The sequence below is a fragment of the Cutaneotrichosporon cavernicola genome (assembly GCF_030864355.1).
Source record: "Cutaneotrichosporon cavernicola HIS019 DNA, chromosome: 7b".
Taxonomy (NCBI): Eukaryota; Fungi; Basidiomycota; class Tremellomycetes; order Trichosporonales; family Trichosporonaceae; genus Cutaneotrichosporon; species Cutaneotrichosporon cavernicola.
The window spans coordinates 124,337-151,212 of record NC_083400.1 but is presented as its reverse complement, the minus strand read 5'-3'; the positions used below and the strand labels follow the sequence as shown (position 1 = coordinate 151,212).

The window sequence follows — 26,876 nt, the reverse complement described above, 5'->3', positions numbered from 1 at the left end:
ATGGGCTACGGCATGTGGTGTTCGGTTACTTTACCAGTTGGTTAAGCTGGTGGGCCGTTTTCGGTCTCCTCCGTCTGCCAATCTCCCCGAACACCGACAAGTTACAAGCTCGGCAACATGCATCCGGTGAAGCCGAGATCATATCCTGGACCTGCAGGTTGCTTGCCTCCTTTGCCATCTACATCAGAGGGTTGAAGCGCCTTGCCTACCAGCCTACCAGTCCAGAGGTGATTTGGTAGGATTACAGTATCAAACACAGATGCACGCCCTTGACCATGACACACAATGACACGTCACGACAGTACGACAAGCCAATCCCACAGATACATCATACATCTGGTTTACATCTCGCGTCAGAGCCGGGATCGCGGTCCATTTCTACCGTTACCACACCGTACTGCGGGGCATACATTGAGGACCTACGCAGACGGCGGGCGACCGTAGAACGCGTTCTCGAGGAGTGCGAGGAGCTTGCCACGCTCAAGCGGCGCCGGGTTAGGGTACTGGGCCTTTGCAGCGAGGTCGGCAGCGACCTCAAGGTCCTCTTTCTTGAGTCCGAGCGATTCGAGGCTCTGGACAGTCCCGAGAGCCTTCTCGAGCTCCCACAGTGCCTGGGCTGGCGATCCATCGGTCCCGATAGCCTTGGCAATCTGGTTCATGGCCACAGGAGCGGCTTCCATGTTATACGCCATGGCGTGGGGCAGGACAACGGTGTGCGTCTGCGCGTGCGGCAGGTTGAAGGTCCCACCCAGGGTGTGGCATAGCTTGTGGTGGATGGCCATACCCACGTGTCCGAGACATACGCCAGCCGCGTACGCTCCCTGCTGTGCCTGTGCGCGGGCATCAATGTCGTTCGGGGCGTCCTTGAGCTTCAACAGGGCGTGGTAGAGGTTGGTGATGCCTGAAATTGCAACACCCTCGATAATCGGGTTGATGGTGGGCGAGTAGAGCGCCTCGACGCAGTGCGCGATCGCATTCATACCGGACGTGTACGTCAACTGGGCCGGGAGGGAAAGCGTCAGGTCCACGTCGTAGACGATAGTGTTGGGAAGGATCTTGGGGTCGGAGCGAGTCGTCTTAAGCTTGTTCACCGTCTCGCCGAGGATGGGCGTCGCCTCCGACCCAGCGTAAGTTGTGGGCACGGCGATGTGGGGGATGCCAGTGCGGATGGCAAGAGCCTTGCCTAGACCGACGGTGGATCCGCCGCCGACAGAGACCTAAGTGTTAGCGTTGAGTAGTGGTCGAGGGCTTGGCTTGTCTGGGTGTAGCAATGCTGCAAAACGCAGAACGGCACACGCAGGTAACCAACGCCCAGCTGCCATCGGCAAGTCACTCACCAAGCAGTCCGCCTTGGATGCCTTGAGCTGCTCGAGCGCCTTGTTCGTTACGTCCTCGGGGGTGTGCATGACAGCATCGGTGCACCTGCTGTTAGTGGAGTTCTGATGACGTCGTTCTGTGCCTCCCCCACCTCTGCCCTCTAGACTGCAGCCGACGCCAAGCTTGCAACGCAAAGTGGGCGCATGGACGAGCAACCTGCTCGTCCACCAGACCGAGCCATGGTCGACTCCACCATCTTGACTTGGTCGTCCGCATGGCCGAGAGGGACGCAAAGTGCTGGACGACCACAGAGAGGTCCCTCACAAGACAATGGATACCCAATGCCAAACCCCTCGGATTCTCGGAGCTCGGAGTCGGGTCTCCCTATCCCGAGGACCCAATGGACTCTTCCAAGTCCACACCTCCCCGCCCATTCATAATCCATTTCCTCTACCCACTGCCCAAGAAGACTCACACACCAGCCACGCGGTCCTTGCCGAGGTCGTTGCCAATACGCTCCGCAAGCGCAATCTGCCGGTCCGTGTCCTCAGTGACGATGAGCACGCTCTTTCCGCCGAGCTTCTCAACCTCCTCGGGAATCTTGGAGAGCGTTCCCTGCCCGAACACGGTGCGGGGGATGTGCGCCTCGAAAGTCCACGGGCGCATTCTGGCGAGTGTGCGAAGGATGGTGGGGGATTGAAGGAGGGGAGAGCTGGGAAGGCTGAGCAAAGGTTAAAGACAAAAGACCACAGCAACGAGCTAGAGTGGATGGATAACTTTGAGTGAGTTACGAAGATCAAGAGAGGTGGGAAGGGTTAGCAATCATATGAATGGAGGAGCAGCCGGACTCCGGAGATGTTGATTCCGATGCGGAGGAATGGTGGTGACATCACCGCAATTGTTATGATCCAACACTTTTAAATCACCGCACTCCGCAGAACCCGTAATACAGTACCCCATTACCATGTCCTATTCCTATAATCAGTCGGAGCGGCCTTCCGCTAGTTCTAAGAGCATCTTGATTACGGATCACGGATCACCGAATGGCGACTCACTAGTGACAAAGTAAGGAATGAGGCATGCTTGACCTGCATAGAATCAGAGCCCAGAGTGGGCGCATCGGCCTAACGTGAACCATTGCGGGGAACTGATTGTCCTGGGTTGCTCCATATGGCCGAGTGGGGGTCCGCGGTGGCTGGGTCACAGAAAAAGTCGAGTAGATTCCAGCGAAACCGGCCCCAAGCTGCAAATGGCTTCTTACGCCCCCCTTTCCGTTTGTTGACAGCGACCATGTTTCTGTTTCTGGTGGTTTAACGACATGGATGGTATTGACAGAGCGTGGATGACGTAATGAGTGTACCATACCAACATATCAACGCGTCTGATCATTCGATGCATTCTGGATATTCTGGGCAGCAAAATAATGGACCACCCCACCCAAGCAACAATGCACTCATGCATAAGTACTCTGGCAAGACTCTCAAGCCCTCAATTCTCAAGCGCTGACCCGGGATACGATGTATTCTGCATATCTAATCAGACGCCTTTGTTCTCTCCCCAGGCAAGCCCTCCGTGGATTCATTTTCCGCGCAATCTCGGCACAATCCACTCAACCCACCATGGATTATACAATCGCGCGACACTATCTAATCACGCGCGCCGACCTGTGCCGTCCCATCATCTCCAGTCGTCACCACTTGAGACGCGTTCGCTGCCTCCGATGCCTCATTCGTTAACCCAGCTCGGAGAGCAGCGGCGACACAAATCCGCTCTATCACGTGACCGGTTCGTCGCCGAAGATATCCGATGTCGCCATTAAAGTCGAGTCGCGCTTGACCGAGCCAACCAACTTTGCCCGATTCCACTCTCAACTTTGTCTCTTCAAAACACTCCCTCCAACGCCATAACCATGCCTCTCGTCGTGCTCGCGCGACACCGCGTTCTCCCCGCCTGCTCGCGCACTCTTCGCACGTACGCGACGGTCTCTACACCCCAGACGCTCGTTGAGAAGATTGTCCAGAAGTATGCGGTCGACCTTCCCCCCACGGCCAAGGTTCGCTCGGGCGACTATGTGATGATCAGGCCAGAGCATGTGTGAGTGTGTTTATTGTACGATGGGCGCGGAAGAGAAGACGAAAGCTTCTCCCTCTGCCCGATGTCGCCACCCACTGCGGAAGGCCTAATAATGTCAGGATGACCCACGACAATACCGGTCCCGTCATCTCAAAGTTCCTCTCCCTCGATTGCTCCAAGCTCGATAACCCGCGCCAGCCCATCTTCACGCTCGACCACGATGTCCAGAACAAGTCCGAGACCAACGTCAACAAGTACAAGCGCATCGAGGCGTTCGCCAAGCAGCAAGGCGTTGACTTTTACCCTGCCGGCCGCGGTATTGGCCACCAGATCGTTGTCGAGGAGGGCTACGCGTGGCCCGGCAAGATGGTCGTTGCGTCCGACTCGCACTCGAACCATTACGGCGGCGTCGGGTGCCTCGGTACCGCGATCGTGCGCACAGATGCTGCGTGAGTTGCCGACGGCAGCTAGAATCAGAGCTAATATCCAGCGGCATCTGGGCTACCGGCAAGTTCTGGTGGCAGATTCCCCGCGTCGTCCAGGTCTCGCTTGACGGCAAGCTCTCGCCGGGCGTCACCGGCAAGGACGTCATCGTGGCTCTGGCCGGCCTCTTCAACGAGGACCAGGTGCTGAACGCGGCCATTGAGTTCACCGGCTCAGGCATCGAGCACCTCTCGGTCGACGAGCGCCTGACCATTGCGAACATGACGACAGAGTGGGGCGCCGTCGCCGGCGTGTTCCCCGTCGACTACACGCTTGCCGAGTGGTACCGCGGTCTGATCCGTAAGGCCGAGCTGCGCAAGTTCATCTCGCCTTCGTCGACCGTACCGTCCGACGGGACTCACCCGCGCCTGAACGACGAGCGCTTGGAGCAGTCGCTTGCTGAGCGGGTCGCTGCCGACCCCGGAGCCCACTACGCCTCGCGCCTGCACCTCGACCTGTCGACTCTTGTGCCGCACGTCTCGGGCCCCAACTCGGTCAAGGTCGCGACCGCGCTCCCCAAGCTCATGGAGAAGCCGATCAAGATCAACAAGGCGTATCTCGTGTCGTGTACCAACTCGCGCGCGAGTGACATCAAGGCGGCCGCTGATGTGCTGCGCGGCAAGAAGATTGCTCCTGGTGTCGAGTTCTACATTGCCGCCGCCTCGAGCCGCGTGCAGGAGGATGCTGAGGCTGCTGGTGACTGGCAGGCACTCGTTGCGGCCGGTGCCAAGACGCTTCCCGCTGGTTGTGGGCCGTGCATTGGCCTTGGTGTTGGTCTTCTCGAGAAGGGCGAGGTCGGTATCTCGGCCACCAACCGCAACTACAAGGGACGCATGGGCTCGCCCGACGCCATCGCGTACCTGGCGTCTCCTGCCGTTGTCGCCGCGTCTGCTGCCAAGGGCGAGATCTGTGGCCCCGACTCGATGGACCTCGCCTCGCTCCCACAGTACGACGTGCCCAAGTTCAGCATTGAGGCGTCCCCTGCCGCTCCCCCTGCCGCGACAGGAGAGGCTGAGCCCCTCCTCCCCGGCTTCCCCGAGTACTTTGAGGGTCCGCTCGTCTTTGCGCCCCAGGACAACCTGACCACCGACGGCATGTACCCCGGCAAGTACACGTACCAGGACGACATTACTCCTGAGCGCCAGGCCGAGGTCGTGATGGAGAACTATGACCCACTCTTCGCGTCGACGATCAAGGACCTGCGCGCCAAGGACACCGCCAACGCGACTCCCATCCTCTTCTCCGGCTACAACTTTGGCACTGGTTCGTCGCGCGAGCAGGCCGCCACAGCCATCAAGAACGCTGGCATCCCGCTCGTCATCTGCGGAAGCTTTGGCGACATCTTCAAGCGCAACTCGATCAATAACGGCCTGATCCTCATCGAGGCGCCCGAGCTCGTCGAGGACCTCACCAAGTGGTTTGCCAAGGACGACGTCCGTGGCGCGGGCGGCAAGGACGGAAACCTCACTGTCATTCCCCAGGACTGGCGAGTCAAGATTGACACGCGGAACGGGGGCGTCACCCTCTCTATGGGGGCCGAGGGGGAGAAGCACTACCCCTCTGCGCGGGTTGGACGGTCGGTGCAGGAGCTGTGGGTCAACGGCGGCTTGGAAGGCTTCATTCGCGCGTCGCTCCAGTAGGCATAGAGGCATAGGAGATCGGGAGAATGAGGACGGACGTACTCACTTAGCACTGTTAGGCATAGGCATTGGTTGTGATTGATTGGTTGGAGTATGGAACTGGTTGGTGACGGGGGCCGGCAGGACGATCGAGGACGGTGAAAGCGAAGACGACGTTCAAAAGAACCAGCTGGGATCCTTGCAGTGTTAAGATTGGCCCAACGTCACTGTCCTCTTGAAGATGTACTCTCCTGGGCTGAAGCCGCTCAGACTGCGAGTCCCAGATGTGGCGCCTCTACTAGCCTGGAACCTGGAGGGTGTGCGACCAGGATCCATGTGTATGCTCCATCGCTTCCTCGTTACAATTACCGTTACGAGTCGAAGGAGAGCGAGTGGGATCAGCCCGATTCCCGCAAATTAGTCGTCTGGATGGGATTGCGAGGGTGTGCAGACTGGTACCCCTGTAGAGGATTCTGATGCTCTGACGACTCAAAGATAAGCTGAGAGCCGTAAGAGTGGGGCAGGGGAATAGGACACAGACGATTCTCGTTTTAAGCAAGAGCAGGCAGGACAGCCAGGATTGCAGCAGCCCCTAACTCCTTTGCTCTTTGGTTAACGAAAAACCGTGCCCCTGCCCCACTCCTTCAATGATTATTGATACTCAATACGAGGGCGATTCAAATCGGTTCAAACCGCATACTCTCATTTTAAAGCATTTCAAATGACCAATACGAAGATCGGCTGCATTAAGAGTGGGACAGAGAGGACTACCAGTCGCGGTCGGCTACTGTACTGTCCAACCTGGCCGCCACCCCTCCCACATCTACCCATGCGAACCAATCTTTCATCCCATACATCATCGACGGACACTTGAGGCCTCAATACCGCCCATGACGTCTTAAATCCGCCCAAAGAACAAGTCCACTTGCCGTAGAGGTTCTGGATAAGCTTATAACCCCAGTTCCGCCGACCGTCGGGCACCTTTTGTTCAACCTGCACACTTCTCAAACCACAACACTAGTGGTGAAACGGTATCATGGACGCTTGCCATGCGTTCGGCGGGGGTTCGACTCCCTCCTAGTGTATTGAGAGTTCCAGAGGTGTCTGGAGCAACGTTTTTGGCGCCGTAAGGGATCTAAGTCGGATTGGGGAGTGTGTGGTATTGGACCCTTTGATCTGCGGTTTTTTTAACGTACTCTTCCTGCTCTGAAGACGGAGAGTAACGGGCTGGGAGTGTAGACATTGTTCACATCGTCTTGGTCAGAATCGTCAAGTTTCCCACGGTGGCATACATATGTTGGCTGATCGGAGTGACCTCCACCTCGCTTTGCGAGTTTTCCCCGACCTCCACCTTCCACTCGAACCCCAGCCCCGGGTCATCTCACCTTGCCCAGCGCTCTCTCTCTAGGCTGTCCTTTTAATCCTCTTCTTATTCCAACTCGTCCAAACATGCCCAAGAATCTCGTCGTCTTCGACTTTGACTGGTCCTTCGTCGACCAGGACACGGACCGCTGGGTCTTCGAGGTCCTCGACACCAGCCTCCGTCGCACGCTCCAGAACCGCAAGAGCGCCGGCAGCCAGTGCATGCCTGATGTTGTGTGAGTGATGGTGCCGATGTCCACACGTCTTCAGCCCTTATCTGCCTCCTCCGCCTGCTTCTCTTCCCCACTTACGTCCCTTCTCCACCCTCCCCTGCCTTTCCTCTCAACCTCTCCTGGTGCCAATGCGGTCACCAGCCCACGCACGTGCGCAGCCGTGGATTCTCCTCTCGGTCTCAGCTGTTACATGTGAACTTCAAGCTGACATCAGCGACCAGACCATGGAGGACCTCTTCAACGCCGGGTACAAGAAGGAGCAGGTGCTCGATGCCCTCCGTCAGCTCCCTGTGGTGCGTTACAGATGTTTGCAGGGTTGGAGGAAGGACCTGCCTCGTTGGGCAGTCTCTGGACCTTGCTCTCTGCGGAACAGGCAAACCGAGGGAGGTCGAATGGGCTGTTGCCTTCTTCTCCAGCTCCTGACGCTCTCCTAATCCGTACACTGCTCACACACAGCACCCCGCGATGAAGCGCGCGGTCAACGGCCTCAAGCACCGGGGAGAGACCACCTTCCTCTGCCTCTCCAACTCGAACGAGGTCTACATCGGCACTATCCTCGAGGTGAGTCAGAGCTGAGATATTCGGACGTAAGCTGTGGATAAGCACTCTTCCGTTCCTCTCCTGTAGCCCCGCTCACACCAGCACCACGGCCTCGGTCACCTCTTCAACAAGGTCATCACGAACCCTTCGCGCTGGGACGGCGACCGGCTGCACATCGGGCGGCGTCTGCCCGCTGACGGCCCCCAGCACGGCTGCACGGTCGGCTGCCTGCCGAACATGTGCAAGGGTGACGAGCTTGACGCCTGGCTTGCTGAGCACGGCGGCAAGGAGGCATGGGACAAGATTGTCTACGTCGGTGACGGCGGTAACGACTACTGCCCTTTGTTGCGCATGCGCAAGGGCGACCTGGCGTGTGTGCGCAAGGGGTGCGAGCTGGGCGGGCGCATCGATCGTGAGGGCAAGAAGGACGGATTCGCGCTCGACGTCGAGCTGTGGGACCAGGCTTGGATTATTGACGAGTGAGTGTGTGTGTGTGTGTGACAAAAAGCAGCTGGTGGAGGGGTAGACGAGTGGGGAAAGCAGGCGCGTGCGTGCTGGGCTTTGTATGGCAGTGGATCTGGCCGTGTCCTACTCGTGTCCTGGCGGGGCAGCAGAAGAACGGTCTGGCATGGCCCGAGCGCTGTGCTGCGAGCCGGCTTCCAGGCCGTGTTCTTCGCTACTGAGCAAATGACAGGCAGAGGGAGCCTGAAGCTGGATCTGAGTGGCGACGTCCAGTCGAAAGGATGTCGGCATCGTACGCAACAAAGCGAACAAACCTGGAGTTTCTGTGCGCAGAAACACTGGCGGTTCAGCTGCATAGTCCTTGATGAAAGCTGACAACCAGAATCTTCTCCAAGCTCTAAGCTAGAGACTAGACGATGCAGTAGATGGGCATGACAGTTGGGGTAGACTGACAGCGGGGTCTTGCGGGTTGCGTACGTTACTGGCGACCTCCGTCGCGTTGGCAAGTCGGGTGACGCACTACGTGGCCGCACGGGTTCTAAAACCGCGCGCTAACGCGAACCCGGGACCTACTCACGCATACCGCCACCTCGCCTCGCCCAAGATGTGCGGAGGTCACCTGTACTTGACGCCGTACTCTCCTTGACTGGCATCCCGTGCGCTGCTTTACAGTGGTCTGACTGCAGCAATAGACGCCGCGTCGTACATGTCGCCGGCGTCGTCAGCTCTGGGTAGTGTAACCTAAACCGATCCCGTACTTTGGATCCTTGCCTCAACAAGACTTGTCATCTGCCGCCATCGGGGATGGGATGGGGCAATCAAGTCCCAACCCATTCCACACAGATCCAGTAACGCCCGTGCGTGAACGTGTACGTGTGTGTACGTGTACGTGTACAGCTGGAATCGGACGCGTCAATTATCGCTGGCACATTGCGTGACCAACCTAGGTGAAGACACACGTCAGTCCATGTCCCAGTCGAGTCTCAAGTCCAAGTCCGTTTCTCACATCAGCGCTCATTCTATCCTCTGTGTTCTATGATACGAGTTTGCCACCGGGATTGGAGGCACCCGCGATCACTGTGGGAATAGGAACGGCATTGGACACTGGAGATCGTACCAGTGATCCCACTGTTGTAACAGTGCGAGCTTAGAAACCCACTCCCGCTTTCCGCGGCGGCACATGTGCCTGACCTGGTTGATATTCCCGCGATTTGAGGCTGGAGGCTGGCAATGTTCTTCGCTCTTCCTCCTCTTCTAGTAGCTCTTCTAGTGGCGGACGGTCCCTCTCTCCCTCTCTCCGTACATGGAACATTTTAACAAGAATGTGACTGCTGAGAACGATTCGAGGTGTTTCAGGCCTGGACCACATTCCTCCACCCACGGAGCCAAATGCCCAGCCAACACTCAGGAGGCAGCGAAGCAATGCCCAGCCATGTCAACTCTCGGAGTCGAATCTAAACATGCAGTACGGGAGTCCCGTCTCTGCTCCGTCTTTTGCTTAGCTCTAAGTCGCTCGTCGCCCCGTCCGTTGCTGTGTAATGTAACGGAGCCTAGGTGTGGCGTCACTGCGGGGTGGGCATGGCCGCAAAATAGTACAATATGGCGGCTTGGCGGGTTGCGCGGCGCGTCACGCCTGACGTGGCATTGACTTGCAAGTGCAAGTGCAAGTGGGCAGTGCCAACACCTGATGATGACGCAGGTCTGAGATCTGTGCCATCACCTTCACATACGGAATGGATATGGCAGGATCTCAGGCAGGATAAGAGGTCGGAGGTGAAAACGACAAACTCGGGTAGACGCGCCTCCTCTATCCGTCACATGAATTAATGTCCATGAATTATAGTACGCCATTGGCGGCAAACAACTCGTCAACATCTGTACGCTGTACGCCGAACCCTTACGTACGAGTCGACGGTGCTGGCGAAAAATACCCCTGCGACGGCGAGACGTTGGCGTATTGACAAGGGGGAGGATATGCCTGCCGGATTGAGATGCAAGGTTGGCCTGTGTGGTGCTATTTGCCTGTCTGGTCCCAACTCGAGACTACAGGGGAGAAATGATCGGGGTAGCGTCAGACTGAGCCAAACATCCAAGCATGTCCATTACGATACACTGTTTGCAGCAGCTTACAGTACAGTTACGACCGCCCTCCGCTTACAATACAGCCAGTACAGCAACCACGCGGTCATACAACTATACCATTGGCCATAACCAAGCCCACCGATCCACAGAGTAACGCCAAGCCACAGATACCGTCTTCATCTACAATGGTAGGTGGCGTACATACCACCAATACTGTGTTGCTTGCCCTCTTCTACTTACACCCTGCCTCTCGTCAATCAAGTTAACCTCCGAGTTGAAATCAGCTGAATTTACAACTAGAATCTAGACCATTTTTCATTATATCACCATTTAGTATTCTCAGGGTCAGTAGGCCCCCTTTTCGCTCGATGGTCCCTTGGTCCCCCTTGTTCCTTGATAGGCCCTGAGGATATTTTCCCTTGCGACCAGTCAACAAGGCATGACACCTGAATGAAAATGATAGCTTTTGACGGGGTTTCCGGCCCGCCCCCCTGATGGTGGTTGGTTGCGCACCCTTCCCTTGATTATTCCCTTAATCAAGACCAGGAAGGCCAACAGTTGTCATCGTCGCCTGGCTCTTCCCTCCATCCACCACTCACTCCACCTCCTCTCCTCTTCTGCCTCTTCTACCGCACTTTGTCACTTAGCCACTCAAACTCTGCACCATCGTTGCCAAACCATCCTAGCCTTCCTTACAGTTACCTCACTAACTCACCTTGACTCCTCACTACCACTCTCACGGTCATCACCATCCACATCGACTCTCTCCCTTCCCTCATTCCCTCCGCCTCCACCCCAACTTTCCCTCCCCTCCCCTCCCCTCCCTTCTCTCTTATATCGACATTCATTACCCCTCCCTGGACGAGGCGCCGACTAGCCCTTTTAGGAATTTGGCCTGGGCAGGTTTCAAAGCTCTACGCGCGTGCGTTGCGCACAAGCCCTCGTTTGGTCGTTTTAACCCCCATCCCCCCAATCCTCATCCCCATTCCAGATCTCCCTCTCCGGTCCGGGGACAAGTTGAATGACCGCGCACAGTTGTCTCTGCGTGTGCACTACTAGCTTTATCTCTCACTCGTCGGTCAATTGGTTCCTCACGACAAGGTCGTTGCTCGACCTCGACTTGGACTTGGACCTCGACCTCGACCTCGACCCCGTTGTCATTTGAACAACTCACAACTTGGAACGAACCCTTGCGCTTTGGCATTCTTTTCGTGTCATTGTCGTCCTTGTCTTGTTCCCTGCAGTTCCTGCATCTCCTGCACTCGCGCAGTGAGACGTACGCCACTATCCCGCCAGTGCGACCGCGCGCGCGCTCTTACCCTTTACTGTGATTACTGTAACACGCATCAACTCGGTCTCAGACCTGCGTCAGTTGCATTACCTGGCATTCCATCCCATCCAACCATCCCATCAAAGCATCCGACGAGCAAACAAACCCTTGCCTCTCTCTCACTCAACCGGACCTCTTGTCTTGTCTCACTTGGTACCTGGCAATTCATCCACTATCCAACTGCCAAACGGTCCATGGGCCTTACTTGGTAGCCAGCTGCTGCTGCTGCCGCTGCTGCTACTCGGGTCAATAGCCGCTCTCTTATCAAGCATTTGCCCCAGTCCCTCCACACATCACACCGTCTACCCCAAAATCCAGTGGACTGAGACAATATCCTTGCCTCTGCATCACCACCACCAGTCCTCGGTCTCGTGCGTGCAAGTTTGCACTCTCTCACCACTACGTCGCCAACGACGCTGCAGCAGAAGCTTCAACGCTGAGCAGCAGCTATATCAACGCGCGGTGCTCGCCGCCCCCGCAGCCAGCCACACGTTGCATCTTGTCACCCCTTTACACGAGACGCTCCATTGTTCTGCGCACTGGCATCCTGCCCCTGCATCTTGCATCCTTTGCGCTCGGACAATCACCTTTCCTCTCCTCGCCAAGTAAGGACCAAAAGAACGGATCTCTGTCGACACCTTCGCTCGAGCCTCCTTCCCCACCCTCTCAAAGGCCTTTGGTGAGTACAACCGACCTTGAACTTGCCTTGCTCTGCCTCCCCGCCTTGCGTCCCGCAATCCATCCGTCCTTCATTTCAGCTCCATCATTCCATTCCAACTGCCCTCCCGCATCGCGTGCAGCAAGGTGGGAGACTGGATTCATTGCGAGGCGAGGGCGCACCACCCACCCCCTGGATCCCGCCTACTGGCATGAACTTTGGGTGGCTGCTTGCTTGGTTGCACGGGGTTGCAGGTTGGATACCAACATCAAGCATCATCTCGTACCTATCATCACCACACAGACAGACAGACAAGGGTACTCTACCCCACGCGCACGCCCACGCACACAACAACCACACACTACTTGCTTTTCTATCTACATTCTCATCGTCTTGGCATTACAATCATCGAAATTGGAGGCTGACATAGCTTGGAACCTCTCTCATTTCAACCGAAACACCTCACTTGCCTTCCCCCCCCCACACACCCCTCACTACCATTGCCATTGTCCTCGACCTGGACGTTCCTTCTCCCACTTGTCGCTTGCGCCAAAACTCTTGCCGTCCTTCTAGCCCGGTAGCAACACTCACTCGCTTGACATCTCGCGTCATCAACTGGACGCGATAGCCTGTGAGTCGTCACTCTAGGCTGTCTGCCTTGGATTGCATCACATGCTGACCACCTTCCCCGTCTCATGCCTAACCCCTTCATTCAAATACCGCTTCCCCGCACACGCCACTACGAATTACTCCTGCTGCACCTCGATTTGACCTCGCGAACGGGCCTCGTCTTTAACGCTCGGACTTCATCGCTGCCTACTCGACCCACTGCCATGCAACCTACCACCCGTCCGCCGTCTGTCTTTACCCACCTCGTTCCTCTCTCTCTCGCTCATCGCCGTTATCCATTGCATATCACACTCTATCGCATCCCATCCCCACCACGTAACGCCACCCACACACTTCGTCGCGCGTTGTCACACACACACACCCACACACACACACCCCGGCTGCGCCGTTGTCCTATTCCACTTGATCCGTCAACACCGCTTGCTTCTGTCGCCGCACTTGCCCGGGGACTCTGCGAACAATAGGCTGTCAGACGCGCCATCACACTCTCCCAGCTTGGCTGTTCCATCACGACACTCCTCCTTCTCACCTTAAGGCGATCAATCGCAGCGATCAGGACATCTGATTCGCACCACTCACCACCACTTGCTTCCACATCGCAATGTCCATCTCTCGCAAACGCGTAGGCTCCATTAGTCAACGCAACGACTCTCCATTACCACCCTTGGACATCCAATCAATCCACATGCCGTCCAACCCGTAAGTAACGCCGTCATCCACCGGTTGCGCCCGCACGAGCCTCCCCTTCCTTTTGCGCCCATCTCCAACCAAACCGCGTCGCCACCGCGACCATAAAAGAACATGACCGCTCACACTGTACAGCCAGAACACCCTCGCCCTCAAGACGGCGGCGCTGTCGTCGACGAAGACATTGTTCCAGATGGCTTCGAGCCTGAGGAAGCGTTTGCGTAACCTTGACGACTTTGCCCCCTTCCTTGGTGAGCATCGGCGCCCGCTCTTGCTAACCCCAGAACAACCAGAGGGCCAGTCTCTCGACGTCGTCGCGCACATGCTGCACGTCCTCCGCCTCGGATCGTCGCTTTGCCACGTCTACAATGCCCTCATTCCCGCCTTCACATCACCATCATCACCCCTCTATGCCGACCTCCCCGCCCCACCCCAGCTCGAGTACGAGTTCCCCAACTTTATCGAGTCTCCACACGGCGTCCGCAACTGGGCAAAGAAGCCAGAAAACGCAAAGGTGTGCCAACGGTACATCTACGCGTTCTGCACCCAGATGAAGCAGCGCAAGGACGAGGGCCGATGGTACGGTGACTCATGGGCCATTCATGAGCTTTGGGGACGAACAAAAGGCGACGAGAGCGAGTGCGAGAACTATGACACGACTGGTCTCATGAAGGTCTTCCAGACCGTCGAGGCCATGCTCGACCACCTCCCAGACTCGGCCATGTCGCCAGTGTCTCCCACACCCACCACCCCGTTTGGCTCGTCCCAGTCAATCTCCGCTGTCATATCACCCATGACCACAATGAGCGGACACCAGACTCGACTCTCGTACCCCGACGGCAGCTATGCCTCCATCAACAGCAGTGGCACGTTGGTTAACATCAACCACAGTTCCGGAGGCATGGACGATCCGCAGTCCAAGTCGGCATCGGTCGAGCATCTGCACATGCCAGCGAACGACTTGACTGCGGACAAGACGTCCAACACAGCGTTCAAGACGGTCCAGGAGCTCGTCAACTCTGAACGTTCCTACGTCCAGGAGATTGAGATCCTCGAGCGCTACTCGGTCGAGATCCTCAACGCCGACCTTGTATCCCCAGAAACGGTCTACTCGATCTTCTCAAACCTCCGCCAGATTCTCGATTTCCAGCGCAAGTTCCTCATCAAGTTGGAAACAGAGTTTGAGCCAATCGACGAGATGGGCCCAGAGGCCTGGACCGAGGGGCGATGGGGTCGTCCATTCGTCGACATGGAGAAGGAGTTTGCTGTGTACGGACCATACTGCGCCAACTTTATGGACGCCCAAAACGTCGTCCAGAGCATTCACGCGCACCTGATGATGGGCATGGATCTCCCAGAAGGGCGGCGTCCTTGCCTCAACCCTGCGACCGAACTGCAGGCGTTCATGATCAAGCCCATCCAGCGCATCACCAAGTACGGGCTGCTCCTGGATGCGATCCAGCGCGAGGCAGTCAAGCACGACTACCGCTTCCTCTCTGAGCTCCAAGACGGTATCGAGGCCGTCAAGCGTGTCACCATCGACATTGACGAGACGACAGCGTACAAGACCAAACAGGCCACTGTCCGCGACCTTGTTGCGCGCGTCGATGATTGGAAGGGCCACGATTACGAGCGCTTCGGCGACTTACACCTCGACGGAGAGTTCACCGTCACCAAGAACGACACGCCAAGAGACTACCATGTCTTCCTCTTCGAGAAGATGATGCTATGCTGCAAGGAGGTCATGCCAGACAAGAAGTCGAAGAGTGGCAAGAACAACAACATGCTCCGCAAGGACAAGACTGCCAGCAAGGGCCAGCCACCACCCAAGCCCAAGCTCTCGTTAAAGGGGAGGATCTTTGTTTCCAACATTACGGACGCGAGGTTATTACCAGCGGGAGTCGACGAGCCGTTCGCGCCTCCAAAGGTGCGCATCATGTGGTCGGTGCCAACCACTCGGAATAACAACGAAGAATACGTGGTCGAGGACGCTTTCATCATGACTGGACGCAGCGAGGACCAGGTCAAGAAGTGGGCCGAGAAGATTGTCGAGCTTTCGGCCAAGGCGCGCCAGGACCAGTCGACACAGGAGTACATGCGTGCTCACCGCTCGCATATGCGCACCGACTCACATTCACGGTTGTCGGACTCGCAGCGAACGTTCTGGTCATCTGGGTTCGCTCCGACAACGCCAGGCACCGAGCACGCAACGTTCTTTGCGCCTCAAACACCCGCGCATCCCGGTTACAACACGCTCCACGACGAGGACGAGGACAACGACGAGCATCGATCATCACAACAGGACTCGCTCAATGGCCTCGCCATCTACGGTGTTCCAGGTGTCCCCTTCCCGTCCGCAAACAGGAGGGCGCAGAGCCAGCAGTCGATCCCGCCAGCGGCACAAGCAGAACTGCGCATGCGCGCGATGACGGAGGACCAGAACGGGCCAAGTATGACTCAGTGGAGGCAACATGCTCCACCCGTGCCTCACCTCCCTTCCGGTTCTGTCGCCAGCGATGCTTCGTGGGGCCACAGCGCTGGACAGTCGTACCGCCGGCAGCCTAGCCAGTCTGGCGGTGACGACGTCTACGGCGCCCCTAATGCCTACGGGCGCTACGACCAATACCCTGGGCGCGGACCGCGGCCACCACTTGTCAATATGCCACAACCCCTACGCAACCGCAGCACATCGTCGCCTAATGTCTACCAACCAAACGAGGCACCTCTGCCACCACTGCCACACAGCGCTGCTCTCAACGGCAAGTGGACCGGAGCCAACGGAACCCCGTATCCAACGGGTTCCTCGTCGTCGTCCTCGACTGGGTTGGCCTCGGCACCTCCTGGTGGCACGGCCATGTTCAATCGCCGCATGTCGGTTGGCAAGCGTTCGAGCCAGGAGTCGGAGACGACCGAGACCTCGGAGACGTCGAGCGGATCACCACGCACCCCATACACCAACGAGCGGCCAGGCGAGCCCCGGGGTGCCACACCAGTCTCGCGTCAGAACAGCCAGGACGCACCATCATTGGTGTACATCAAGGTCCGCTCTGGCGACGCCAACTTTGTCATCAGCATGCCATCGGACTCGTCGTTTGGCACGTTGCGTGAGAAGGTCGTCAAGAAGTTGCGTCTGTGCAGCGGACGCCACAGCTCTGACGGCGTCGACAAGTTGATCAAGATCAAGTGGCTCGACTCGGACGGCGACGAGATTGCGATCAAGACTGACTCGGACGTCCAGGTCATGCTCATGGAGAGCACCGAAGGCCAGATCCAGCTGGTCGCCTTCTGAACGGCATTGTCCACACCTGCATACGCCGTCTGTCATGACGGCTCCCCCCCCCCCCCCTCCCCACCCCCCAACCAACCAGCATTGCCATCGTTCCGCCTAGAGGCACCTCCATCTCCGCATACCGTCCTACACACTCTTTTTTGACGATTTTCCGTACTCTCGGCCCGGCTCGTCTTGTCTGGTGATATCTTCTGTTGTGTTGGCTAGTAGTAGATACGCGGCCGTTCTCTCTAGTTCATAAGACAGGGAATGTACGTCATACGCCGTAATGCGATATCTTGCGACCCGCCGAGAAACGAGCGAGTGGAGCAGAAGATGTGAGTTGATGAGGATGGTTGACGTGACTGGATGACACGTGGAAATACTCCCGTTGCCACTCATGAGCAGCTTTCGCGCGTTTGCCTCTGAAACATGACGGAGGTGTGAGGTAGTAGTCTAGTTGTGGACTTGGTGACATACTCTTCTTTTTTGTTTCTTCCCATTCACCAGCAGGATGATCCGCATCGCCCGCCTCTCAACGTCGGCACGCTCATCTGCCGCAGCTGCAGCCGTCGCGACGTCGCCGCGCGCAGCCCTCGCCGCAGCCCGTCGCGCACCTCGTGCAAGCGCGTCGACTTCGGCCCCAGCCTCCCCTCTTGCGGCTTCCCAGCCCGGCACCGTCACCTCTACCGTGACCTCTGCCGCTCCCCCCGCAGTCAAGCGCGTACGCGCCACCCGTGCTCGTGTTGCTCCCGTTCCCGCCCCAGACCCCGAACTCGACGCCGAACCCGATATCGACTTCCTCCCCACCCAGGGCATCCAGGACTATGCGGCTCTGCAGCCTCCTTCGTCCCCCGCTCCTCGCCGTGTCTCCCCAACGCGTGCCCCATCTGTTGGGCCAATGCCAACCGCAAGTCCACCACTCACATCCCTCCCTGGGGCAGGCTACGAGCCTCTTCCAAGTATTCCACAAGGTGGTTCGTCTGCTTCCGTTGCGACTCTTGACGCAGCCGCGCCCGGCACAGCCCCGTGGTCACCCTCCCATCCAGGCCAACTGGGCGCCAAAACCCTCGAGGACGGATACGTCTTTCGTATCCCTGGAGAGGCGGTTGAGGACTGGACGACTAGCTTTAGGGGGTTGAGTGCGGCGCCGTTTCCCAAGGACGTTGCGGAGGCGTTGCTCAGGCCGCTGAAGGCCGAGGATGTGGAGATGAAGCCTGGTGAGTGGGTGTGTTTGGAGATTGGGTGGATATTGAGTGGAAGGAGATGAGGTGACGTGTAGGCTGAAAGGAGGAGGAGGGGCGGGGACCAGAAAAAGACTGGGAGGACGGAGGAAGGCTCACTCATTCGGGATCGCCAGACTCGCGCTGACACCATATTCTTGCTTATCTTGTTTCGATATCCGTTATTCTCTCACACCACGTTGTTCCCTCCCTGTACCCCCAGACGGTCTCCTCTACCTGCCGGAGATCAAGTACCGGCGCACGCTCAACCAGGCCTTTGGACCCGGTGGATGGGGCCTGGCTCCCCGCGGCGAGACGCACATCGGTCCCCGTATTGTCAGCCGCGAGTGGGGTCTGGTTTGTCTTGGCCGGTGAGTGTCTTGGATCCCAAACCTTGCGCCCGACCTCGTTATCCAATCGGTCCTCAAACCCTCTTTTCCCCACAGAGACTCACACCAGCCTTGTCGCGATTGCCCGCGGAGAACAGGAATACTTTGACCCGTCAGGCATCCCAACCGCGACCGAGGCGTGCAAGTCAAATGCCTTGATGCGGTGTTGCAAGGACCTCGGTATCGCGTCCGAGCTCTGGTGAGTGAGATCGGGAGGAGAGAGCAGACAGGCAAAGAATCATGTCATCCATCGCACAAGGAATCTTGATGGATGCATTTGGGAGGGACCGCGCGAGGGCGACTGCGGCTGCGAACCGTGCATCTCACGCTCGCTCCAGGCAGGCAGGAAGCATTGACGCGGCCAGAGCGCGATACTGCTCATAAAACCTCATGCGAAGCTGCACGGGCACACGCGTTACTGTTGGGCGCGTATGATTTCGGACCTCGCATGTGGCTATGATTTCGGTTACGCAGCGCAGCTCACACCAGGGACCCTCGCTTCATTCGCGAATTCAAAGCCAAGCACTGCGTCGAGGCCATGGTAGAGCATGTGACGCAGAAGAAGAAGCGCAAGCTCTGGCGTCGGAAGGATCAAAAGTTCGAGTACCCGTACAAGGAGATCAGCGTTGTGGCCAAGTAAGGGGAGAGTTGGCCCATTGAGTTGGGCCCTGTGTCCAACTAGTTTAAAGAGGGAACGAGTGAACGTGTTACTCGTCTCTGCTACATCAGATGACACCAGTCCACTCCTAGAATGTTGTAGGATGAATAGACGTCACTACTCAATTCTCTCTCCACCAGTGGGAAGGCAATTGTGATGCCGAGAGAGGCATTTGCGGAATGTGGCAGCACAGGAGACGCAGATAGCCGGTTCCGAGGGGCACACGCGGACCAGCTTGCCGCGTTGGTATTGACCTTGCTTCTGCGAGATCACCGTCGCCGTCACCGGACACCTTTGGACTTGGCCAGCGGAAGGGCGGATCATGACAAGGAGAGGAGATGTGTTTGCAGCTGGAACCAGAAGAGATGTTAATGGAACAAGGGGTTAGTAGAATGATTGCAACAGCTGGAATGAAGTGCGGGATCAAATTGGAAGGGCGGGTGGATTCAACAATGCGACTGGGCCCTGGGCTGGAGTGGGGTAACCTCAAGCTAAGCTTGGCCCAAGCCAGTCATCCATCCACCTCGTCACTCGTCGGAACCTCATCCTCCTCCAAACCACTCAACCACTCCTCCACTCTTAGACATCCTTCCTCTGCTCAACACCATCACCATCATCCACACATCATTGCTTCAAAACAGAGGTTCACATCCGAGACCACGCTCGACGCTCCACACTCTCGTCACCTGCGAGTTGCCATCATTAAACGTGACAACAAAACACCGGTTTCGCGGTCGCGCCCGTCGCACGCTCCAGAACATCTCCTTGCCATTCCTCACGGCGCTCAACCCCTGCTCATCACTCATTACTCAATCCATTCTTCCATAGTTGCAACACGAGAACTCGAAAGTGACAGCTCTGATCTGCACAAGAGAGCTCTTCTGAGCCGTCTCGACAAGCCAACCCTTGCACCTTCCCTCCTAACCCTTCCACCTCCCCTTCCACCTCCCCTTCCCCCCTCCAAACCCCCAACCCTGTGGTCACCTGGCGTCCCTTGACCTCGCAGCACATAGGTCTCTGTACACTTGACGACTCTGTCACGAACACACACACACTCACACGTACAACCACGCCCCATACACAGGTATCTACACACCTACGGCTTCAAGTCGTCACACCCACCGTATCGCCCACACCGCCTCCACCTGCTCAAACACCACGTTTGAGCTGGCGCGTTCCTCGGCACAGCCGGGTCGCTAGGTCATGTCGCGGCCATCGTCGTATCACTCAGCGCCAACTCAAGCTGCCAACGACGACTTTGCCCTCCCTCTCTACCAGCAGCCAACCCAGTCGACGCTCGCCTACCAGTCCCCCCAGTACCAGGGGCCGCCTCTCAACCCCAACGTTCCTCCTCCGCGTTCTCCGCGGACCACGGCGCTGCCTCCTCCACCACTGTCATCGGGACACTCCTTGCAGGCCAACACCCCGCAGCGTCACTCGGTTCACACCACCCACCTCACGCCTTCGCGCCCGTCAGGCTCGCCATACTCGGCCGCTCAGCCGTACACTCCCACACCCGCAACCACAAACGGTTCCGCCACGAGCTCTCAGCGCCAGTCCATGCACTTCCCAGCGTACGGGACTTCGTACGGGGCCAGCGACCACCCCCCTACTGCTGGTGGAGCTGGCGGAGCAGGTAGCGGGGGCACGCTAGGATCGCTTGCGCGGAGCGCCTCGCTCTCCACTGCACGCCGAAAGGATCCCTTCTCATACCCTTCCGACGACGTCGAGAGCGGAATGGCGGGCGGAGATATCGGGTCCGGGCCCGCCTATGTTGCTTCTGCGGGCGCGGCACAGATCCGCCCCGGTGGTGCGCCAGCTGGCGCGGCCAACCAGATGCCAATGCCGTACATCAACACAAACCTGCGCAATGACACTGACGTCGTCATGTCTCCTCCCGGCAGCTCGGGAGGGAATGCAGTGCGATACGGTTCGATGCCCCCACCTCCCGTACGCCTGCAGTCGGGCAGCGCCTCTTCGTCATCCACCCAGCCTCCTTCAAACCCATACGTGCCGCGCGAGGGACCGCCCTCCGACACTTGGCTCCACTACCGCCGCAGCAGTGCTCGGCAATCGAGCTCGCCTCAATCAGGTTCGGTTAGCCCTGCACTTGTGGCCAGCCCGCACTCGCCGTCCATGCAGTCCCTGTCATTGTCAATGCAGGACACGGCGTCGTCCCCGCACCTCCTCACACCGCAGGGTACAATGTCCAGTCCCCCCTCATCCGGCACCCGTGACGGGGGCTTCTACCACCCTCCTAACCAACGCTCGCACTCGCAGAGCTTCATCATGCCCACAGGCCCACAGTACGAGGCGCCGCGAAGTTCGTCGCGCGAGGCGCCGAGTAGACAGGGCCTCCGCCCAGTCCGTGGCTGGGATGACCTCAAGCCCCGCGTTAACGCGCACCCGCAGGGCCGCCGCGCCGACCCCGACGTGCCGGGCGGGTACCTCTCCGTAAGCTGTCGTGTTCCCACATCGCTGACTCCAGCCCCTCAAGTGTCTCACCGCTGCATTACCGCAAACGTACTCGCTCTGCAACCCAGCGTTCAAGTATGAGAGCTCGGACAACCCGCGCCGCGTTCTCACGAAGCCGAGCAAGCCCGTATACAACGACGGCGCCGACAATGAAGACTGGGACTATATCTTATTCGTCAACGACCTGCTGGGCGGGGAGCACGGGGGCGATCGGTGAGTGAACCTTCCGCGCGCTGGATACTTTGATTCTGCTTCTCCCCATCGGCTCACTCCCTTTCCTTTTTCCACTGGCTTTCCCCGTCCTATCATTTCCGCGCCCCCAACTGACCCCAGCTACCTCATCCTCGATCTTCTGGGCCAGGGAACCTTCGGCCAGGTCGTCAAGTGCCAGAATATGAGAACACACGCCATCTGCGCCGTCAAGGTGGTCAAGAACAAGCCGGCCTACTTGAACCAGAGCAAGATGGAGGTCGCGATTTTAAACTTGGTACGGTTTGCACTCGAGAAGCCAGCTCACACCAGCTCAATCGCGAGCATGACCCACATGATGAGCACCACATCTTGCGGCTACTCGACTCGTTCACGCACAAGAGCCACTTGTGTTTGGTGTTTGAGTGCCTGTCGTCCAACCTCTACGAGCTCATCAAGCAGAACCAGTTCAAGGGGTTGAGCTTGCAGCTCGTGCGCGTCTTTACTCAGCAGCTCCTCGACTGTCTCGCGGTGCTCAAGGACGCGCGGCTCATCCACTGTGATCTAAAGCCGGAAAACATCCTGCTCAAAACGTCAGTCCTCTTGATACGCACTCCAACTGACCCCAGACTGCAATCGCCCCAGATCAAAGTCATCGACTTTGGCTCGGCGTGTCATGAGTTACAGACGGTGTACACGTACATCCAGTCGCGCTTCTATCGCTCGCCCGAGGTCCTGCTTGGCCTTCCTTACTCGACGTCGATTGACATGTGGTCGCTCGGCTGCATCGTTGTCGAGCTCTTCCTCGGTTTGCCCATCTTCCCCGGCACAAGCGAGTACAACCAGGTCTCGCGCATCGTCGACATGCTCGGCATTCCGCCGCAGCATCAGCTCGAGATGGGCAAGCAGACAAACGACTTCTTCAACTGCGTTGGCGTTGACGCGCATGGCCGGAAGCAGTACAAGCTCAAGCCGATGGATCAGTACGCCAGCGAGCACCGCACCAAGGAGCAGGCGAGCAAGCAGTACTTCAAGCACACGCAGCTGCGCGACATCATCATGGAGTATCCCCTAACGAAGAAGAACGCGAAGCAGTTGGACATTGACAGGGGTGAGCTGAGCCCACCGAACCACAGCTGATGGCAGAAATGGCACAGCGTCGTGCATTCATGAACTTCGTCGAGGGACTACTCAACCTCGACCCCATAAAAAGGTGGTCGCCGCAGCAGGCGTCCAAACATCCGTTCATCACTGGCGAGAAATACACGGGGCCCTTTGAGGTGGGTTCAGCTAACGTGCCGATCGGGCAGGAAGCTGATGGCAGCCGCCCACTGCACCGGCCAAGCGTTCGACCGGGAGCAGCACGGCGCCAGCCACCGCCACCACCGAGGCTTCTGCGGTCCCAGCCACGCCGAGCTCGACGAGCTCGAAGAAGTATGGCGGGTTAGTCCAGAGCCCTGCTTCTGGTCGCGGCCAGCGCGTGTACTCGGATGCCGCAGCGTACAATCACCGGCTCACGCAACATCAGTACCAGACTGCGCAAGCTCAGGTGCAAGCACAGTCTGCTCAGAACGCGGCGCGCCAAGGGCCATTCGCACCGGGCAACGCGTACGACACTGCACAACAACAACAGCAGCAGCAGTATGCTGGCAAGACCCACGTGTCGAGCCAGCACAACCCGCCAACAACATGGCAGCACCAGAGCCAGGTGCACCCTCCTACACAGCCCTACCACCCAAGGGTTCCCAGCGGGACGTCGGGCAACCAGGGAGCGCGGGCGAGCTTCCCCACTATCACTGCTCCCACCAACCCGCCTCCCAACTCATACTTCCCAGGGTCACGTAACCGCGCCAACACAATAAACCAGATGGACACGATCCCGCCAGCGTTGGCGCGGCTGACCAACCTCGGCGCACCCGACCCGAGCAACCGCTCGTCGCTCACGCCTGTGCTGCATCGCGAGGACATGGCTGAGGCGTGGGAGCGGCGGCAACAGGGCGGGCACAAGCCGAGCAACCTGCAGCACCAGACGTACGCGCAACTCGAGTACTTGCAAGAGCAGGCTGAGCTGGTCAACATGGCGCAGCAGGGTTACGTCATGCCGGGGCAATACCAAGGGCACCACGCACACCACGCTAGCACCTCGGGACCTCCGAGTGCTGGTGGACTCGCGTCGCTTGGCGGGCATCACAGAGGCACGCAGTCGTTTTCTGGCACGCAGGCGTACCAGATGCAGCCGCCCATCGGCACGCACGAGTACCGCGGCCGCGTCCCGCCGCTTCAGCTGACGGCGACGAACGAGTACGACCCCACGCGTAGTGGGTCGTCTTCGGCAGCTGGAGGCGCACCATACCTGCCGACCTATCCACCGGCGGCTGCTACCAGCCAGCCCAACTCGGCGACATTTGATGCGTTCGACGCGCGCGACACAATGAGTGGACTGATGTACACGCCACTGCAGCCGACACAAGCACAGACGCAGGGCGCGTACGGCGCGTTCACGCCGGGCCACGCGGCACGCTCGTCCTTCTCGGGGCCGTACAACTCGTCTGCCAACTCGCAGCGCAACAACCCGTTTGCAGGGCAGCAGCCCGCTGCGTCGCCGAGACGAGGAGGGCATGGGTACGGCGCGTAGCGGAGAGTGAGCATGCGACGCGAAAAGGCCTCTAGTGATGGGGCGGCGCTGGCGCGCGAGACGCAGACAGACGCACACGTGTAGTAGACGTTAGACATAGTGTTCATGAGATGAGATGATTGTGGCAATTGGTTCGGATGTTTAGGGTTGCCTTTATTGTTGATGCGAACTGTGCGGTGAGATGAGTATGGGTATGAGGACTCACAGCGCTGTTCAAATCCGGATTTGAACAGTACTGTGGCTCGCGTTAAGCAGGAAGACGAAAATATGCCACTTTGGAGAGCTACCAGCCAGTGACAGCGCTGTTTATATCCTGTTCTGGAAAAGGCTGTCTGAATCTCCACATCTGTTGGCTCCACAGTCGACTCTAGACAGTCTGATGGTGAGTGTAATGGCATAACGTATACTGTCCATCTCAACTCGGCTGGCAAATACGTTACCAACATGGTTAGTTTAGCAACGCGCCTCGTTCCTCAGTCACGACGACCTGTTTCTATCACGTGATCTATCGTACACTCCTTCATATGCATCCTCTTGCCACGCAAGTCGATTTGACACGGCACGCCGTCGTACACTTACCCGTAGCTACAGCTGCGTGCAGGTCGTTGAGGAGAATTGTGGATAGGCGGTGGTGGGCGAGCGGTGGCAGCGACGCGCAAGTATCACCCACGGGCCGAAAGGTGACCTCGGCAACAGGGAAGAGGCAAGCGTCTTAGTGACAATGGGGATTTCAGAAGAGATCAATCTCAGCTTCCAGAGTCTCATGTACAGTACAAGACAGGCGTCGAGGTGATCTGTCGACGCCCCGACACCCTGGAAACCAGGCGCATGCCACCAAAACCCTTTTCCCATCTCCATCAAAAGAGATGTCTTCCTGAGACTCCAAGAGACCCAATTATACACTAGGAGGGAGTCGAACCCCCGCCGAACGCATGGCAAGCGTCCATGATACCGTTTCACCACTAGTGTTGATGATTAGAGCACAGTTGAATGCAGATACAGACGCAAAGCGCGGGGCTGGCTGCCAGTCAATACCGGGGCTTGGGTGAGTGTCGTCGCGTTCCCCCTCAAGTTGTGCATTACAAAAGCTCGTAGGAGATCTTAAGATGGCTGCGGAAGACGGAGACAAGGTAGAGACGAGGTATGGGTGCGAAGAAGGTGGGTGGTCGAGTGATGCCGTGTTGATGAGGTCAGTTATCATTAAGAGGTTTTCGGACGGCCCAGCTGATTCCAAATATGCATCCTAGTGAGTTTTGTATCTCGTCCCGCGAACATGTGCACTTCCCATCACCCATCACTACTCAGGATGGCCCGGACTAACACCGAACTGCGGCTGGCCAGTGCCGAGCTGAGGCTGGACCGGGCCAAATTGCACAATGCCGCCGCTGACCTTGAGCACCTGCTGTCAGTCCATCCCGATTTGCCTCACCTCGCGGATCGCCTTGGCAGCCTCGAACACCTCCTCGGACCCGTCCGCGTCGTCTCCCAGCATACGGCGGGCGAGCGCATGTAGCGCGTCGTGGGCATCGAGCGCGTCCTTGCGCGTAGGCTGCTCAGGGCCGCGGATTTCACGTGCAGCGGTGTACACGGCCTCCGCGGCCTCGCTGACCGCCTTCTTGTTGGCCGCATTGTCGTACATTCCGAGCAGGCGACGGGCATGAGAGTGTAGGCGGTCAGTGAAGGCGAGGACCGTAGCGCGGTTGATGACGCTGTTGGCGACTGGTGTGGGCTGGCGGGGCGAGCCAGAGGGTGGCTGGGGCGATATGGGAGTAGCGCGCATGATCACGTTCTCGGCGAGGACGGGTGTGAGAGAGCGGGGTGTGGGCTGGCAGGTCGTGCAATCCTTGACATGGCTGTCGGAGGAAACGGACGTGGCAGAGCGGGGCGAGTTGGGTCCCGGGACGCCTGCCGGCACCTCGGCCTCGTTGCTCGTCACACGACCAGTGCCCTTGGTCGTCTTGTCAGCCGGAGTGTCCTTGTTATGGTGGCTCTCAGGCTCCACCTTGGGCATGCGGAGGGGACAGGGAACACCGCTGAGCATGCAGTTGGCGCAGCTGGGTTCAGCTCTGCCTCGTTCCGCCGCCAGGCACGCACTCTGAGACGATTCCTCCACGATACATTGTGATCTCGGAGCTAGAATTGTCGACGCTCACCCGGTGGGAACTGTTGAAGACAAGCTTGGCTTGGTCAACCGCGACGAGGACATTGCAGCCGGAGCCAGTGCAGTCGCCGGGGGTGCACTTGACAGCTGTGTTCTTGCCGTCTACACGGACAACTGGAGTCAGATATGACTGGGGAAAATACGCACTGGTTGTGCCGGTCATGGCGGCTACGAGGGCGCCGCTATCAATCCTTTTCACAAGGTTGGTGGACTTGCAGTCGACCCCGCACTGTCGCAGGAGGCCACTGGCCTCATCCTGCTGTCAAACCTCGAGTCGACCAGCCCTTACCTTCTGCGGTCTCCCGCGGACGTACACTCCGCAGATCTCGTATGCGCCAGGGTTCGTGTTATACATGGCCAAGTAGTCAAGATGGGGTCTCGGATGGTAGATAGGAGGTTGTT

The 26,876-nt window shown here is 58.2% G+C and overlaps 7 protein-coding genes across 7 annotated transcripts; 5 read left to right on the top strand and 2 right to left on the bottom strand.

The window, feature by feature from the left end:
• Positions 1 to 419: 419 nt before the first annotated feature.
• CcaverHIS019_0702670 (uncharacterized protein) lies at positions 420 to 1,983 on the bottom strand (the record flags this gene model as incomplete). The annotated part of the gene is made up of 3 exons (XM_060603682.1): positions 420 to 1,217; positions 1,338 to 1,422; positions 1,793 to 1,983. The coding sequence occupies 3 exons, from the start codon at positions 1,981 to 1,983 to the stop codon at positions 420 to 422; spliced, it is 1,074 nt and encodes a 357-aa protein (XP_060459951.1).
• A 1,243-nt stretch (positions 1,984 to 3,226) lies between these two features.
• Positions 3,227 to 5,513, top strand: LYS4 (uncharacterized protein; the record flags this gene model as incomplete). The annotated part of the gene is made up of 3 exons (XM_060603681.1): positions 3,227 to 3,411; positions 3,510 to 3,839; positions 3,881 to 5,513. 3 exons carry the CDS (start codon positions 3,227 to 3,229, stop codon positions 5,511 to 5,513), a joined length of 2,148 nt encoding a protein of 715 aa, XP_060459950.1.
• Positions 5,514 to 6,941: 1,428 nt separating this feature from the next.
• CcaverHIS019_0702650 (uncharacterized protein) lies at positions 6,942 to 8,490 on the top strand (the record flags this gene model as incomplete). Its single annotated transcript, XM_060603680.1, has 5 exons — positions 6,942 to 7,090; positions 7,302 to 7,380; positions 7,544 to 7,648; positions 7,730 to 8,106; positions 8,472 to 8,490. The coding sequence occupies 5 exons, from the start codon at positions 6,942 to 6,944 to the stop codon at positions 8,488 to 8,490; spliced, it is 729 nt and encodes a 242-aa protein (XP_060459949.1).
• A 4,984-nt stretch (positions 8,491 to 13,474) lies between these two features.
• Positions 13,475 to 16,765, top strand: CDC24 (uncharacterized protein; the record flags this gene model as incomplete). Its single annotated transcript, XM_060603679.1, has 3 exons — positions 13,475 to 13,488; positions 13,612 to 13,727; positions 13,761 to 16,765. The coding sequence occupies 3 exons, from the start codon at positions 13,475 to 13,477 to the stop codon at positions 16,763 to 16,765; spliced, it is 3,135 nt and encodes a 1,044-aa protein (XP_060459948.1).
• A 493-nt stretch (positions 16,766 to 17,258) lies between these two features.
• MGM101 (uncharacterized protein) lies at positions 17,259 to 18,996 on the top strand (the record flags this gene model as incomplete). The annotated part of the gene is made up of 4 exons (XM_060603676.1): positions 17,259 to 17,964; positions 18,191 to 18,338; positions 18,427 to 18,555; positions 18,846 to 18,996. 4 exons carry the CDS (start codon positions 17,259 to 17,261, stop codon positions 18,994 to 18,996), a joined length of 1,134 nt encoding a protein of 377 aa, XP_060459947.1.
• A 1,221-nt stretch (positions 18,997 to 20,217) lies between these two features.
• YAK1 (uncharacterized protein) lies at positions 20,218 to 24,313 on the top strand (the record flags this gene model as incomplete). Its single annotated transcript, XM_060603675.1, has 7 exons — positions 20,218 to 21,468; positions 21,503 to 21,702; positions 21,823 to 21,976; positions 22,012 to 22,271; positions 22,308 to 22,789; positions 22,825 to 22,958; positions 23,003 to 24,313. 7 exons carry the CDS (start codon positions 20,218 to 20,220, stop codon positions 24,311 to 24,313), a joined length of 3,792 nt encoding a protein of 1,263 aa, XP_060459946.1.
• A 1,297-nt stretch (positions 24,314 to 25,610) lies between these two features.
• Positions 25,611 to 26,829, bottom strand: CcaverHIS019_0702610 (uncharacterized protein; the record flags this gene model as incomplete). The annotated part of the gene is made up of 5 exons (XM_060603674.1): positions 25,611 to 25,712; positions 25,743 to 26,367; positions 26,408 to 26,588; positions 26,622 to 26,730; positions 26,764 to 26,829. 5 exons carry the CDS (start codon positions 26,827 to 26,829, stop codon positions 25,611 to 25,613), a joined length of 1,083 nt encoding a protein of 360 aa, XP_060459945.1.
• Between the last annotated feature and the right edge of the window lie 47 nt (positions 26,830 to 26,876).